The sequence below is a fragment of the Asparagus officinalis genome, chromosome 8, assembly GCF_001876935.1.
Source record: "Asparagus officinalis chromosome 8, Aspof.V1, whole genome shotgun sequence".
NCBI classification, from domain to species: Eukaryota; Viridiplantae; Streptophyta; class Magnoliopsida; order Asparagales; family Asparagaceae; genus Asparagus; species Asparagus officinalis.
Genome location: NC_033801.1, coordinates 690,228 through 707,602, shown reverse-complemented (window position 1 = coordinate 707,602; position 17,375 = coordinate 690,228). Strand labels below are relative to the sequence as shown.

General features: G+C 41.7%; 2 protein-coding genes across 2 annotated transcripts; one reads left to right on the top strand and one right to left on the bottom strand.

Moving 5' to 3' along the window:
* Window positions 11-3,092, top strand: LOC109819397 (pentatricopeptide repeat-containing protein At5g16420, mitochondrial-like). Its single transcript, XM_020385111.1, has 2 exons — window positions 11-30; window positions 1,063-3,092. Exons 1-2 carry the CDS (start codon window positions 11-13, stop codon window positions 2,471-2,473), a joined length of 1,431 nt encoding a protein of 476 aa, XP_020240700.1. The 3' UTR covers window positions 2,474-3,092.
* Window positions 4,268-9,992, bottom strand: LOC109851556 (molybdate-anion transporter-like). Its single transcript, XM_020421749.1, has 8 exons — window positions 9,749-9,992; window positions 9,074-9,218; window positions 8,805-8,973; window positions 8,003-8,273; window positions 7,643-7,908; window positions 7,339-7,554; window positions 5,835-5,943; window positions 4,268-4,881 (listed from the first exon to the last, which is right to left on the bottom strand). Exons 1-8 carry the CDS (start codon window positions 9,897-9,899, stop codon window positions 4,820-4,822), a joined length of 1,389 nt encoding a protein of 462 aa, XP_020277338.1. The 5' UTR covers window positions 9,900-9,992; the 3' UTR covers window positions 4,268-4,819.

The following is a 17,375-nucleotide window of genomic DNA, read 5'->3' as shown; positions in this document are numbered from 1 at the left end:
TTTGAAAACGATGGCCGTGAGGGGAGTCGGGTAACTTCCAGAAAACCCCCCGAAAGTTTCGGTCCGTCACCCCTGAAGCAGGACATGAACTTCTTTATTCAACCCCAAACTTCGAAGAAATTCGCAAAATAGACCTATTTTGCTAAATATTTAGCAAAACAGACCGCTTTGCTAAATATTTAGCAAAATAGACATATTTTTGGCCAACAGGCCAAAAAGAGATCGATTTTACAAAACAGACCATTCGAAACATACGGGAGTAGTCGCGTATGATTTAATGGAACTAGGATAGTTATTGTATGAGGTCTAACTAATGGTCTTAGTTACTCTTCGGGGCAGGGTGGAAGACCGCAACGAGTGCAACCCTCGTGTTTAGTTGCCACCATTGAGTGTGGAACCCTGAACAGACTGCCGGTGATAAGCCGGAGGGAGAACACATCGCTGTCTCGGCTGTGCTGCCGGAGAGCCAATCCGAATTAATCTTGTAACAGACCTATTTATTTTTGTTTCTAATTGGTACTATATCGAATTTTTTGATCTTTTAATTAAATCATATGGGACTACTAGTCCCGTATGTTTCGAATGATCAGTTTAGCAAAATCGATCTTTTTCGGCTAACTGGCCAAAAAGATGTCGATTTTGCTAAATATTTAGCAAAACTGTATGTTTTTCTAAATATTTAACAAAATAGGTCTATTTTTTAAATTTTTCCCCAAACTTCACCCTGCCTCGTATTGCGTCTGAGAAAAAAAAAGGAAAAAAAAAGGGAGCAGAGCAGAGATGCCGCCGCTGCAGCCCACCCGGGCCCTCTCGCCGCGCAGCGCTTTTGTCCACGTGGTGGACCTGCGCCCAGCCTGACCATGCCAATCATCGACGGTGAGGCCCCACCTGAAAATCTCCGCCGACTGCAAAGTCCTCCCTCCTCGGTCGAGGCTACACGATGCTCTCCCCCAGTCAGCCTTTGGCCCCGCTTCTCCAACCGCCAAACAAGATCGCCCGCCTCATCCGCCATTCCACCCGACCTTGTTAACCTCGCCGTCTCCGCTTCCACCACCCGCCCAGGTTCACCCCGGGACTTCCGCCCACAACACGCAACCTACCACTCCCTCGTTTCGAGCCGCCTCGTCTTCTGCGCGCGCCAACCATCCTCCACCGAGTCCCCTCCCTCCTCTCCTCCCTCAAGCAATCCCAGCTCCGCTGCGGCGAGCAGCTCTTCATCACCCTGATCAGAGCCTACGCCCTCGCGTCCAAGCCCGCCTCCTCCCTCAGGACCTTCCTCTCCATCCCCTCCTTCGGGGTGAAGACCTCGGTCCGGGCCTTCAACGCCCTGCTCAACGCCATGATCCAGAACAAGAGATACGATCTCGTGCCCGTCCTGTTCAGGAATTGTCACAGGAAGTTTGGGATCGCGCCCAACGTGTTCACTTGTAACATCCTGATCAAGGCGGTCTGCGAAGTGGGGAGGATTGAGGAGGCCAGGAAGGTGGTTGATGAAATGCCTGAGTGGGGGATGGCGCCCAACGTGGTCACGCACACCACGATCATGTCGTTTTATTGCGAGAAGGGGGAGGTGGGCGAGGCGAAGGGGGAGGTGGAGGAGGCGAGGAGGGTGTTTGACGAGGCGAGGGGCAGGGGGCTGGAGCCCGACGTCAGGGCTTATACGGTTTTGATCGATGGGTATTGCGGGATCGGGAAGCTCGACGATGCGGTTAAGGTCATGGATGAGATGGAGGAGAATGGGGTTCCTCCGAATGAGGCGACGTACACCGTCATCATCCGAGCTTGCTGTGAAGGGAAGAGGCCGGGGGAAGCACTGAATTTGATTCAAGACATGCTCAGTTCGAAACACGTGCCGAGCTCCTCCTTGTGTTGCAAGGTGATCGATGCGTTGTGTGAAGATGGGAAGGTGGTGGACGCCTGTGAGATATGGAGGAAGCTTCTGAAGAAGAGTGTGACGCCCGATAACTCAATATCGAGCACATTGATATATTGGCTGTGTCAAGCTGGGAAAGTCTGGGACGCGAGGAAATTATTCGATGAGTTTGAGCGAGGGTTCATCCCTAGCGCGCTGATGTATAACACCCTTATATCGGGTATGTGTGAGAACGGAGAATTGCAAGAAGCGGCGAGGTTGTGGGATGATATGGTGGAGAAAAAGTGTTACCCGAATGTGTTCACGTATAACGTGCTGATCAAGGGGTTTTGTAAGGCGGGGAAGGCGAAGGAAGGGGTTCGGGTTTTGGAGGAGATGGTGGAGAAAGGATGCGTGCCTAGTAAGTCGACATACGGCGTTTTGGTTGATGGGCTCTTCGGATGCGGAGAGCTAGAGGAGGCTGTTAGGGTTTTAAGGGATCTGGTGTTGAGGAACGGGGGGTGTGTCGATGCAGAAGAGGGCTGGGGTGTGTTTGTGAAGAAGGTGGTTGTCGATACCGGGAAATGGAGAGAGGTCCTTGATGAGGTGTTGAGCATATAATTGACTCTGGCCATTGAATTTTAATTGCCGCATTATTTTTACTTCATAGGGGCCTGGCTGAAATCAGAAGCTCATGCAATAGCAGGATGGCTTGCTCACCCTTTTTTTTTTTCTAAAGCATTTGGTGAAACTGAGATGTGGCCATGTCGTGCACGGTGCATACAACAAACAAGGCGGCTATGTTTTTTTTTATAGGAAATAAAGGCACAGGTGTCGGCGAGTTTCATATACTGTATAAATAATACATGAGAGACAATAATTAATTTGGGTGCTCTAATTCATTCATTCAAATGCTTGGTTGTCTCTTTCATGCAAGAAGCTGAATCAAGACCTGTAACGTTAAGCAGTATCTCTCACAGTGATAAGCTAAGCAGATGAAAAACATAAAAAGGGAAGGAACAAGCATAAATTAATAAATTCAAACCATATCCAATACCATTATTAGTTACGAAGCCAGAAGCCAATCAGGCTCACGGCTCGCAAAGCGTATTTTCGTTATGTACGATACATTAAAGCAAGCATTCAAATCAGAGTACAATCGAAAATGCACGCACAACTATCTGAAAAGGCTACCCTCACGCGCCAAGCTGCTGCTCCCATCCTCCTCCTCCTACCCTTCTCCTTACCAGAACACCCTCTTACCCCACACAGCCTTTCCCCCTCACAGCCTCCCGACTCCTCCATCACCTCCCCACCACCCACACCTTCCCCTTCCCCGCCAACATTCCTCCACCAACACGACGCACACCTCGCCCGTAAAAACGCCTCCGCCCCACTCGCCTCTCACACCTCCCCCTTGCTCACCCTCCTCCACTCCTCATCGCTCCAGCACCGCTCACTGATCCTCTCACCCTCTCGCATTCCTTCGCGACCCCGACGGATAGCTCCCGTCACACAACCGCGACGTCGAGAGGCGGCGGCCGTCTCTAGTAACCGGTTGACCGCTCTTCGGCTGGGTTTGGAGGGATGGCTGTTTTGAGGGGGGAAGGGGGGGGAGAAGGGAGGGAGGGTGAGGGGTGGAGAGGGGCTTGAAGCTTGGCTGGCAGAGGGCTGTTGTGGATATAGGAATTCGGGGTGTTTGATGAGAGGAGGGGGTTTGAGATGGGGAGGTGGCGGGTTGTTGTGTGGAGGTGAAGGGGATTTTTGGGGAGGCAGAGAGGAGACCGGGTGAGCTGTTGACAAGGCTTCCATTGTTTGAGAGCAGGGAAATTGGGAGGGAAGAAGGGGGCTGATGAGGTGAGGAGAGTTTCGGTGGCCGCTGAAGCTCGATGATTGGGGTTGGGCCCCGCATCCGATTATTGATTGGCTGAAATATTTCATCGGTCTTTTCTGGATCTATCAGCACGTTGGCTTCATATATTACCGGTCGTTTATGCAGTAAAAATATTCTTGAAGTGAAAAAAGGTAATGAACTTTTGTAATGCTCATAGTGAGGGTATGTTATATAAACAAACCATACGTGAGAGTCGTCACGAGAACTAGGACGACAAGGGAATAATTCACGAACCATCATCAACTAACCGAGTACTTCAGGAAATAAATTCGTGCATCATTTAAAAGGTAGGGAGAAACAAAGGAACTCTTCTAACGAAGATTGTTGTGCGACATCAGGATCATCTGTATACCGACCAACCTACTTAACATAATAGAATATGTGCAAATCAAAATACAATTCAGAAACTTCATCAGATACCCAAATCTCGAGGACAGCCATGAACATACATACCAAGATTGTCAAATAAATGACAATAGCGAACAAAATCATCAGATAGCCAATTCAACAGGATACAAGTATACAACAATCACAGAGCATTTATGAGATACAGTCAAATAACAAAGATTGATGACATAAATCATACAGTCGAAAAGAAAAGGTGACATAATTATTACACATGAATAACCTTAGAAACTAGTAGTCTGTATACCTACAGAGTATAAATCCAAAAGGCACATTCAAACTCTTAGATTTAATTAATTATTAATTAGGTGAGGTAGAAATGGAGCAGCAAAAATATAAGGTGCCAATTGATCCAATAGGCAACCTACTAGTCTCGGATAAAAAGATAAGCCTAAGATAAGCTTGTGTACTTTCGTACGAGCTACCTCTTGATAAATTACTTCAACTCGGGGGGTAAAAAAAAAGGAACAACGAGAGCCTCTCATGTGGAGCAGATAGCAGGTTTTCACTTGAGGATGTTCCTGAAGCTCATGACTCTTTCCAATTCATCCTCCTCCATAAAGTTTACTTCATAGTAATCATGCATGAAATTCTTGCTTTATCTTATGGTAACATGAGGCAACTGAAAGTGTACTATTCTGATCTCCACAAGCCCGTCTTCATGCTTATTACATACTCAGTGGTTCTCTTTCAGGATCTCTCTCCTTCGTTGATGTCCAATCTTGAGACTCTGCAGCGAAGTATCAAAACATGAGGATCATAGAATAGACATCAGAAAACATAAATCCATGTGCTGAACTGGAAATGAAAACACTGGAGATGTATAGGATCAGATTTATCGAGATAATATAGGATAGTAACTTACAGAGAACATGTAACTGGAAAACATTTTCCAGGAATTAAGGACAGCGAAGAGATTAAGGGAAAATGCAGATCATATCAAACTCCATGCCATATATTTAGAAATAATAATAGCACGCTTGTTGATTCCTTGAAGCTATTATTATCATCTAAAACTGGCCTTACCTTCAATGTGATGGTTTTCAAAGAGAAACTTTTCCAACAGATCCTCATTTGTTTCCCTAAGGGAAGATAATGACCGAAAAAAAAGGGAAGAAGAAAAAGTTTCGGTTTGGTTGTCGAGGAGCGCATTGTTTGAATAACAACCTTACCTACTTTTTTCTGTCCTGTTGTGGAATAATGAACTACGTCAGAGATCAAATCACTTGATTTGGGTTTGAAAAATGAATAAAAAGTTTGGAAACAGGAAAATCTACCTGGCTTTAGGTATATTTTAGACAGAACTACATGGAAGGCAGATTAGAAGTTATCTCAGACAATTTCAACATGGCTGTCAGAGGACAAAAAGTTTTCATGATTTGTATGCAAGTAAATACAATTATTCGGTTTGTGAAGGAATTGCACCAAAAAAAGTGCAATTCACTTGATTACCCACTTCCATGTTAGAAAAGTATTGTTCCAAGCAATGGAACATGCCTTAAATTGGTCAAATACCGCAGAAAGGGAATATAAAGTAGCACCTGAAGTTTGAGTGATGTACGCATTAATTGCAAAAGGAGTTGGAGAACAACTTTGTTTAAGCAACCAATGTATCAAACTGGAAGTATTTGAGTCGAAAGCAAAACTCTTGCCAGGTATATGCTAAACTTTTGTCCAACTTACTTGATTTGTGAACCTCAGCCACAACCATCAAACGTCTTTGCAAAATTGAAGCCATGAAGAGGAAAATAGAGCACATCCCAAACATGATAGTGATAGGGAATGCATTCACCTGCAAAATAACATTCAAACGGCGGTTAAGACAACTTTTGATGGACGCATCCTCAATTTCAGATTTAATCTAATCAAAAGATGAAATATGCTACCCTTCACCTCCTAAATAGTTCTTATTGGTACCAGCTAGACTAAAAGTTTACCAACTAAATAGTTCAATTTTTTGTGTGTAATTAAAATGAACATGAAATGTATGCCTCTAAGTAGGGGTGCATTCGGTCCGGATACGGCTCAGATATGATGCTTATCATATCCGTATCCGCTTACCCATCTTGGGTACGGATACGGATATATATCGGTAAGGAAAATTCATATTCATATCCGTTAAAATTGGATAAGGTTACGGATATACATGCGGATATATTAGCGGATTTGCATGCGGATACAAAACGGATATGAGAAAACTAGATAGTATTGAGAAAAACATAGTTCATGTAATTCGTTAATATGTTCAATATAACTGAAAAGTTAAGATTAGACATCTTGATCGTCAAAATTAACTACAAATTCATAATCTAAGAATCGAAACTGTCATAAGAGTATGACTAATATGTATTCGGATATTTTGGATACGAATACAGATATTTCACTATAAAACCATATCCGTAACTATATCCTATCGGTTATAGATTTGAGTAACCGTATTCGTATCTAACTGATACAGTTACAGATATTTCCTCGAATACGGATACAGTTTAGCACCCTACCTCTAAGCATTCCTTTACAATGTGCGATAATTGAAGTATAGGGATCTGACAAGGTATCAAACTCAAAAATTATAATTCGTGAGAAAAATCAGATCCAATCATCACCAAACAAAGGCATTTATCTAACTATCGCAAAGTGATATATCATGAAGCAATTTGAGCTCATACTTCAATTTAAGCTAATTAATTTTTAATAAATAGGTTCCAACCATCATGTCAAAAGACATTGCTCTAGTGTGAGTAACGTCTGATATTTATTAATACAGAAATTAAGTATAGATATGGTTATGAACAATATATATACACATTTTTGCTTTGATGTTTACATCTAAAATCTACTTACCTAATGGATATCATTTTTTACGGATGCTTAAATTAATATTATAACAAGAAGGGCATGCATGGCTTAATTTATACTCCCCCTGAGTGAAGGATATTCCTTGTTGAATTTTTCTGACCATCATATCTAACGACATGGCCAGAAGCAAATAGGAACATACTGTACCACACCTTTTTACTACAAAATGTGGGTACTAGTGAGATACAAAATTTGAGGAGTCAAATCTTTTTCCTCCAGGAGAAGCAAAGTTATATTTGTGTGTTTGTATGTGTATGTGTGTGTATGTGTACGTGTATGTCAAGTGAAACTGGTAAGGAAAAGAGACTGAAAAACTTATAGTTCTTACATTGTAAAGCACAACACACACGAACATGTTTAGAGGAATGCGGAAGAAATTCATGATTGTGCTCCTAGCCTCTTCAGGAACATATTGTGATCTCATTTTCATGATAGATGGCCAAAATATCCCCACACATGCTTCAAAGGTGCAGAAGCCGAGCAGTTGGATAGAACCCGCAAATGAGATGCTGCCCCCTTTAACTGAAGTAGGTGTCACCAAGAACTGTTTCACATATTAGCCAAGCCATTGATTAATCAATAATCAGATGCAGAAAGTAACTTATGAGTAGAAAAAGAACTAAGGTACTTACAGTCGTAAGGACCGGTAGCAGTAGTGTGAAAGCAGAGATTGCAAAAACAATCTGCATATAGCTTTCAACTTTAAGATTTGGACGGGTCACTAGCCGAGATGCTACAGAACTACCCAACATTGAAGATAACATGAAAGTTGCAAATATAAAACCATGAGGGATGTCCTCCTCATTTGGACTTAAAGCTGGAGTCCACAAGAATACAAAGGTATACATGGAACCTTCAAAAAGTGATTGTATTGCACCCAGTAAAGCAATCTTCTCGTCTGAACAACACAAAATGATCAAATGTTAATGGAAAGATAACAAGAAATTATGAAACACTTATTTCCTGTTATACTAAGAAAACTTCACACTAACCAGAAGCAATAGCTAAAGCAGCAACTTTAAACTGAGCAAGTAAATCCTTGTTATCAGAAGTATCTCCATAGTTTTCACCCCATGATGATAGGATTATAGCCATGCCGATTGCAAGGAAGCATGCAGCAGCATCGAAAGGAGCCACAGGGCCAAAACCTAAGTTATCAGCCAACATGTTTGCAAACAACCCAGAGACAATGGCAATAAGACCATTACCAAGAAATATAGCCTTCGAGAAAGTCAAGGACAGCCATTGCGGTTCAAAACCTCTCTGAAACAGTAATGTGCGAGTCAGTCGGAATTAAGAATATGAAAATGAACTCCAGATATATGAAGCAGTTATATATGTTTCAAATTAGTTATTCAGTAAAAACATTGTGAAGCTCTACATCTGATATTCCAATATGTGGTCAGAAGTTTGATATTGCACCCTTATCAGCACATCATGTGGATCACCAAACTATGTCCGTATGAACCATAAAGAAAGTATGTTCATTCCATATACCTAGTTATTCTAGATTTCTTCTGCAAATCTACAATATGTTTACAGTATTCAAATGGGTTAATGCTAGGGGGGTGGGGGTGGAAAAAAGTACACAAAATTCTTGCAGAACATTCATAAAACAACAGAAAGGATTGGTCACAAATAGGTGCTTGCGAGATGGACTGTTGTTTCAAATAGATAAATTGTAGCAATTCACAATATTCACCACATAAAGGAACCCTTAAGAATTATTTCATATAGCTCAAAAGAAACTACAGAAAAGAAAGAAACGATAATAGAAGCAGTAGATTGTTTCACCTTGTTGTGCTCAGCAACAAGCCATGACTCAAAAGCAGAAAACAAGAGAGAAGTAGCAATGCCTCCCAATATACGACCTAACATCAACACCTTATATTGTGGGGAATGTTTGGTAATACAACTCAAGATGTAGGTTATGCAGTAGGTAACGCAAGCCCTCTTCCGACCCCTACATTGGGGTTCAAAATAGAACACCCACCACGAGTAAAGTTTCAGACTTTGCTAAATTAAACAACTAAATATACATCGAAACGTTATGAAAGACCTACCTTTTGTCAGCGAGAGATCCCACGATTGTTCCAAAGACCATGGAGGATCCGAAACCGGCAATGAAGAGACGACCGATATCACCCTTGTTAAAGCCATACTGACTGTAGAGGTAGTAGACATAAGGGCCCTGTAACCAGTCTCCAGCTGAACCAAGAGAAAAGAATCACAGTTATGAGAGATGTTTTTTTTTTTCCCTTCCTAAACGGACACAGTAGGCAAATACATCTAAATATTAATTGTCTTTTTTTTCCTTCTTCTTCAGTATCATTAGATTCCAGAATCATCAGATTGGTACGCTCAAGAAATTACGGGAATCCGCAACCTAATTTCTCTGGTTTTTTTTCCTGGAAATTCTCCAAAAAGGTCTAGTTTCGTTCACATCCGAGCAAAAAAAGAAACTGTTCTAGCACAAACATCTCCTAATTTCTTTGCGTGTGGCTTATGAAAATGGAGCTCCGACGAAAGAAACAAAGCAGAAAAATTAAAGATCTATAACATCACCCAGATCCACAACGCCAGAAGCATCCAATCAAGAAAAACCTAGAAGCTTCGCAACTCTAAAAGCCAGATCTAGATCCGGCGAAGATGCTCGGCATCAGTAGATCCGACCCTAGGTCAGAGGATAGCAGCAAAAAGACGAACAGGAGGAAGGGTAAAGAAGTAATTGCACCCACCCATCATGAGGGAGTAGACGACGAGGTAGTTGTTCTTGAAGGAGTTGAAGGCCGGGGAGGTTGAGATCTGGTCCCTGCTGTTTTTGCTCAGCTCCAGCACCGCCACCACCACCGAGAGCCCGCCAAAAACCAAGTAGTAGAACGCCTCCATCGTCTCTTCCTCCTTCGGAGCAGAGCAGGTCAGATCTGAGATCTTCGGGGGAGTAAGAAATAATTGTGCGGAGGGAGGAGGGCGTTCTTGTTAGGCTTTTATTTATATCACCATCAAATTGCGTTACGAGTCCCGCAGTCACTGTGGGTTAGCACCTAATCATGATGATGATGTGGGATTAATTAATTAATAACAGCAGCAGCTGCTGAATGAAAGCAAATCTTGATTCCTAGTGTATTGTTGAATATGTGCAGATCTTTACCGACTAGTTGTTACTCACGCGCATCTAATCTAGTAGTACAATGTTGTAACGTGCATGTACTGTAGTCTGTATCAGTATGACAATTTAAATTTTAATAAAAATAAATACTTAGCTGAATCCATAAGCTGCCCGTGAGTAGCAATCTAAAGCCAACCCTCATGGAATACCCAATAGGAATTTAATCAAATAAGTAAGATGTGAATAATAGAATGTATTATGTCTATAGAAATGTTCGGTATTTGTTGCATTTATGTAAACAATAATGGCCGTTTTCGTAGTGTAGTATAAATTTAACTTACGACCAAAGTATGGTTGGCATCAATATTCTAAGAAGGTGCACGTGCCACGATATGAATTGCTGATGAACAATGTGAACATAAAACGATATGAATTGACTAGTACGTGTGACATCTCGCGCGGAGAAGATCAGATCTGTGTATTGTTATTAGTCAGTATTTTATTTCAATTACTCGGAATCTATAGAGGCTACAAATTTAAAAATATTGGGAAAGTGTTGTGCGTGGCGGAAGCGGGACAAACAAACGGGCGTGCTTCGAGAACCAAATCAAACCAAACGTCGAGATAAAGGCCAAAACAACCAAAATAACGGCACAAATCCAAACACAATAGTTTAACGTGGTTCGGCAATTGCCTACGTCCACGGGGCAAGAAGGGGATGGGGTTTTCACTAATAGAGAAGAAGAGTACAAACTGAGATTACAATACGCTCGATACAATCAACTAATATCACCAACAAAGTTCTTAATCTCTCCAGTACAAACTGAGATTACAATACGCTCGATACAATCAACTAATATCACCAACAAAGTTCTTAATCTCTCCAAATAAACTCTCAAACAATAGCTCAGAAAACTCTCCTTTTTTCTGTGCTCCAATATCCCCAAACCAATCTCCAACCAAAGCCCAAGAAACCCTAAAAAACGTGTCTCTATTTTATAGCAAAACACAATCCCAAACAGATTAGGATTCTAAAAACGAGTCTGCCACACCCTGGTGTGGCACATACCACACCCATGACAGACAGGGCAGATTCTGCCACACCAGGGTGTGGCAGACACCACACCCATGGCAGACATAGCAGATTCTGTCACACCCATAGCAGACACCACACCAGAGTGTGGTGGAGCCTGTTTTGCTTATTCTTCACGTTTTTCTTAATTCCTTCGTCGTTTTCATAATTCTCTACCTCGGCGAAGTTTTTCCAAAACTGATCCGATACCAACCAAACCAAATGTCCCACTTGTTACGTCCAGGATGTCGTGGAAACCCTTCACGATAACGGACTCAATCCACAACAAGTCGAGACCCAAATGAGAATGCGAACACTCTCCAAACGTCGATGTCTACTCACCAAATCGGCTGCATCAAAACTGACTGCCTACGTATCCTCTTGCCCAAGGAATCAAGCATTAATCGGCTGCATCAAAACTGACTGCCTACGTATCCTCTTGCCCAAGGAATCAAGCATTCACGTAGTTCACGCAAATGGCCTCCAAAGGCCCTCAATCAAATAGAAAAGTCTCCAACTCTTCCCCAATATCACCAACGAATCTGCAACTGATAGCGGCCCCAAACTGATACAAATCAAACACCTCCATTTGAGGTGAACCAATGGCCATGTCCAAACTGCGCCTATCAGCTGCACTCAAATCAATCAACACGTCATCTGCATCCAAAACCAAATGATCTTCATGCTGTGTCACCTCAGCTGAAGTCCCAAATAATACAGAATGACCTGGAGTATGTGGAGTAAACTCCACCCAATATGGAGTAGCATCACCCTCCACCCGCTGCGATATCCAACTAATCTGATCAACACTCTCTACCTACCGAGAGTCCAATGTGACATACCTGCTCAGAACAAAATCAGAAGCTCCCAAACGATAATCAAACGAGCCTCCGAATTCCAAACGTGCAATCGGATCAAATCTTACATCCTTGATGTGACCAAATGCTGGATAACCAAATATCCGATGTCAACCAAAATCTGAAGCAACTCCACCAGATCCAATAACTCCTAATGCAGCAGTGGGCGACCTATACATAAGATGACCCAAATATGTCAAAGCCCGAACTTCAAAACCAATGCTCGACATCAAATGTCGATCCTCCTCCAGAAAGAAACGACCAATCAAAAATATCATCTCATCCCATCGCCCCAACGTTTTCTCTCTAATGAAGTGTCTCAAATTTCCATTAACTCGTCACAAATACAGTAGGTCCCTCTTGTACCTCCCTCTAAAACCAGAATGAAGTGCCTTCACCTTACTGCTAATACACTTCTTCAACTGTTGTTGACTACTAGGACTTTAAAACCAATGGGACTTGGTTGCAACCCACAAATGCCTAGTACAATCCCCAACAAAGAAAACCAAAATATCAATTACCTTCCAATGATGCCTCCTTGGAAGGCCCCCAAATGTCTGAATGAACACCAAAAAAAGACCCCTCAATCATCGAATAGAAGTGTCAAACTCCACATAGGTCTCCTTGCTCATACCAACGTGCTCAAAGGACTTCAATATGCAGGTTAAGGGCACTTCTCAATCATTCAATGCACCGTATCAACAATCAAATATCCCAGCCTCAAATCATTCTATCTCGACCAACTATCTCAAAGCACCAACAAACGAAGAATAGATCCAAACTGATAAAGGAGAGATTTTTACCTCCAATTGAAACCTAACAAGAGTCTCCAAACGATCTCACGATCCACAAATAGGAAAAATCCAACCCTTTATCTCCAAACGAAGCTTCGAAGAGCCTCCAAAGCAATCTACTCCTCCAAATAGCCCAAGCGCCAACAAACCAATGCGGAAAACAAACGAAGAATAGATCCAAAAACTGAGAAAAGAAAGAAACTTTACCAAAAAGATCCCACATTTCTCACCAACTGAAATCCTAGACGAGCTTCCCAAATCGATCTACTCCTCCAACCAAGACAAAACCCTAGATCTGAAATCCAGAGCTCTAATACCAATTGTTGTGCGCGGTGGAAGCGGGACAAACAAACGGGCGTGCTTCGAGAACCAAATCAAACCAAACGTCGAGATAAAGGCCAAAACAACCAAAATAACCTCAAACAATAGCTCAGAAAACTCTCATTTTTCTGTGCTCCAATATCCCCAAACCAATCTCCAATCAAAGCCCAAGAAACCCTAAAAAACGTGTCTCTATTTATAGCAAAACACAATTTCAAACAGATTAGGATTCTAAAAACGAGTCTGCCACACCCTGGTGTGGCACACACCACACCCATGACAGACATGGCAGATTCTGCTACACCAGGGTGTGGCAGACACCACGCTCATGACAAACATGTCAGATTCTGCCACACCCATGGCAGACACCACACCAGGGTGTGGTGGAGCCTGTTTTGCTTATTCTTCACGTTTTTTCTTAATTCCTTCGCCGTTTTCACAGAAAGTACTTTTAAAAATCCAAAGAGAATGTACTGAGGTAAGAAACGCGCATGTTGCTTCTTGCCAAACAAATATGTTGTATTTTGGCCAAACTTTTGCTTTTTCGCCAAACAAACGTATAGAAGGCTCAGAAATTAGGTCTGTCTCGTTTGCTTGGATGGAGAAAGGCAAACTACAGAGCATGAAGAGAACAAAATGTGAAGGATTTTGATTGCTGCCAATGGTGCTTCGATTTAAGGAATGAACTTCGATTTAAGGAATGAACTCCAAATCTCAAAACAAACTTAATTATGTTCTGTTTTCTGTTAATAGTTAGTACCCTGAAGCTAGCGCTTATATGTACAGATGATGATGATTTCTTTTTTTTTTTTCACATCTTAGCTTGAAAACCTCATCGAAATGTAATAAGATATGAGATACATAAGTCAAATAGTTGCTTATTTCTATTGATCAAAAAGTAACGACGAAGGTGAGGAATTAATTAAAGGATGAGATGGTAACATCCTACCTGCCACCACTAATCAATCATCATAAGCCACCTATTAAAGTCCTGACGGCAATTCAGCAAGCTGTGATTAATCTAATCTTATAATTGCTTTAGCGCGTGAAAGAATGAGACATGCAAATTGAGGAATTTTTTTTAAAAAAGAAGAACATAGAATTAAGTAAGTCGTCAGCATCTCTTCGACGCATGAAAGCATGATGCGGTGCAAGGTGGGCCCACCGGAGTCGTGGGTCTGATTTCTGGTGTCGGTGGCCGGCACATTTATTTCTTCCCGGGCCCACCAACGACGCTCATCACTCCGTAATGTGGGGGAGAAGCTTCATATAATAAAGAGTGGTGTTAGGGGCACACCCCCTACCACACCATCAACCACACACACCCTCTCCCATCGATACAGTAAACCGGACCTCACATGAGATTTTAAAAATTTTAAAATCTCATGTTGGGCCCGGTTTACTATAACAATGGGAGAGGGGGTGTGGTTGGTGGTGTGTTAGGAGGTGTGCCCCTAATATTATTTTATAATCCTACTCTATAGAAAATAAGTTTAGCACTCGAAACGTATTTTAGATGATTTTTACTGAAACATGATTTATTAACACTCGGCACATTTAATAAAACCCCTCAACTCATTTATTAACACTTAGCATCTTAGAAAATATCATGTTAATTAGAAAGATAAATTGCAAGTAACCCCCCTGCTTGTCATTAATTGAGCGGGACGAAGTGCTGCTAAATGAGCCGAGGGAGGTCTATTGGGTTATGTTTAGCGGGCCATGTTCGATTTACCCAAATATTAAACTGTTAGCACATTCATTTTGTTAAATATGATTATTTCTAGTTTATTATTAAATATGCATGCTGATTCATAATTTTTGTAAACATGTTATTTGCTAGAATATAGGAATATGAACATGCTCGTTCTAATTTTTTTCTCCCTATAATTAATTTAGCTTTACTCTTCTTACGAGTTGCTTATGTCAATATTTGAAGCTGAAAACTTCATCTCCTTCCAATACTTTAACCCATGGCCCAAGGCCCACCGCATTAATACTAAGCGGCCTCACCGAGTTGAAACGGGCCTTTTAATACGAGTTGTCACCTGTCAATTAATAGGAACCGAGCGCCTCGCGCTGTGGAGAAATGATCTAACAATATTTATCCTGATAATTTTTAGACTTAGTATGTTGAGAATAGATATATTCAAAATAATATTTTTCCTTTGTATGTATACACACACATACATATATAAGAGTGTTGCTACAAGGACCCCAAATGAGGAGACCATGTAGGGACCATGTAGGGGATAGGTGAGGTGGTAAGCCCTCACTGGATGCTGCACTGTTCATGTTGCTACAAGAACCCCAAACGAGGGGACCATGTAGAGGACAAGTGAGGTGACAAGCCCTCACTGGATGCTGCACTGTTCATGAACAGTGTATCATCCAGTGAGGGCTTGTCACCTCACCTGTCCCCTATATGGTCCCCTCATTTGGGATCCCTGGGGCGTTTTCCCATATATAATTCCCCACATATATAATATTCAAGAAATGCACAGATAAACATCATACATTTTGGACATGAACCACTATTATGGCGGTCACATATCACAAACACCATCATTATCATCCCCCCTGTAACAGTGATGAACGGGTAGCATTCCCTCGAGCATCATCATTTATCGTGACATCTTCAAGCATCATTTCTCTGCATTTTAATGAGCATTGAAGTTCTTTTATCTTTGTCGTGCTTGATTGTATTGCGTATAATCATATTCTCATGTGGGTCATTATGCAGACTAATTTTGCAAGTCTAGCATTAGGACTTGGGACTGAAGCTACCTACTTTAGATTAGCTGTGCAAATTAGTCAATATGAATGCATATGGACAAAGAGTAGGTTCAAAATTGAGAAAATCAAACCAAACTAGCTGGTACCAAAATATCAACAGTAAGTCAAGAAATGTAAAAAGTTCATACTTGGCTTTTTTTTTAATTCTGGGGAGAGCCACCCGAATAAGCATTCAGACATAGATGGAAGGAAAAAGTTTATACATGCAGCTGATCAAAAAGCTATAAAGAAAATCTGTGTGTTATATATGTTGCTGTGACGCTCCTATATGAGCTCTATTTAAGTGGAGTATTTAAGGAAACTCTCCTCCCCCTAACTTCCAAAATATCTGAAAACTCAAGTTAAAAGATACACCCTTTGACTTTCATATTCTATCAAAAGAACCCCTTTTAATTAACTCGAGTTAAAAGAGGGTTTCCTGATAACTCCTAAACTTAAGGGTGGTTTTCTAATATTTTGAGAGCTAAATAAATGGGTGTTTCCTGGTAATCATGCAAAGTTTAGGGGGCCGGGTCTCTTATGATGTTTAGCCTATAAAAATAATTGCTGTGACATATTAATCTTAACTTCCTGCAATATTGAAGACCGCCTACACGCGTGCAGACCCCTAACTGATCACCTCCCATTCGCGTCATTATTAATTCTGACCCGAGACTATGGTTAGGTTTATTGCGGCCATTTGTCAACTACCCGCGTATCTCCATGTTTGCATCTCTGTCGTCAGTGCTGTTCGACAATTAATGTCCAATTCACCTCCTCCCCTCTTTGATCCCAATTAATGTCCAATTCTCGGTATAGCACCCTGTTTCAATATCAAGCAGTATGAATTAACTACCATAGGAACAAAATTTACATGGGGAGACATTAAGAGAGACGCATATGATTATTTAATGTACGATCCTGATCTGTGTCAAGGGGGTAAAAAAAGTGGTGGGTGGGGGGGATATAATGAATATTCAGTGCAAGAAAATGCGGTGTAAATCTCGCAGATTCATTTATTACCGGATAATTATGATGTACGGATCGAGTGATCTCTCCTCTACTACTACTACGGTGTGTCCATGAGCTTTACCTCATTTCCTGGCTCAAACACAGGGTATGCTGCTCAAAGATACGGCATAGGAACTACATACTTTTATCAATTATATATTACGGGTATTAGCCTCATTTATTTGAGCCCCCCCCCTCCCCCCTGCTTCATATCCGTTATTGCGCACTAATCAACTGCCCAAACAATAAGTGGCCCGAGGCAGGCTTACCATATAAAACGCATTCTTTTTAAGAAAAGTAAACACTAGCTCATCACTTCATCACAACACCTAAACCCCCCCCCCTTCAAACATCTCCTTATTATAAAAGTACTCCACCGCATAATCTCTCGCAGCCAGCCAGCTACACAGTTGCGTACCACTACTC

What these genes read in the sequence shown, in the direction of transcription:
- LOC109819397 (XM_020385111.1), top strand. Translation starts at nt 11, where the DNA reads ATGGCCGTGAGGGGAGTCGG. An exon ending in ATGGCCGTGAGGGGAGTCGG is followed by an intron (nt 31 to 1,062) that starts GTAACTTCCAGA and finishes CCACCCGCCCAG; the next exon opens with GTTCACCCCGGGACTTCCGC.
- LOC109851556 (XM_020421749.1), bottom strand. Translation starts at nt 9,899, where the DNA reads ATGGAGGCGTTCTACTACTTGGTTTTTGGCGGGCTCTCGGTGGTGGTG. An exon ending in GGATCTCTCGCTGACAAAAG is followed by an intron (nt 8,974 to 9,073) that starts GTAGGTCTTTCA and finishes ACCCCAATGTAG; the next exon opens with GGGTCGGAAGAGGGCTTGCG. An exon ending in GGCTGAGGTTCACAAATCAA is followed by an intron (nt 4,882 to 5,834) that starts GTAAGTTGGACA and finishes ACTTCGCTGCAG; the next exon opens with AGTCTCAAGATTGGACATCA.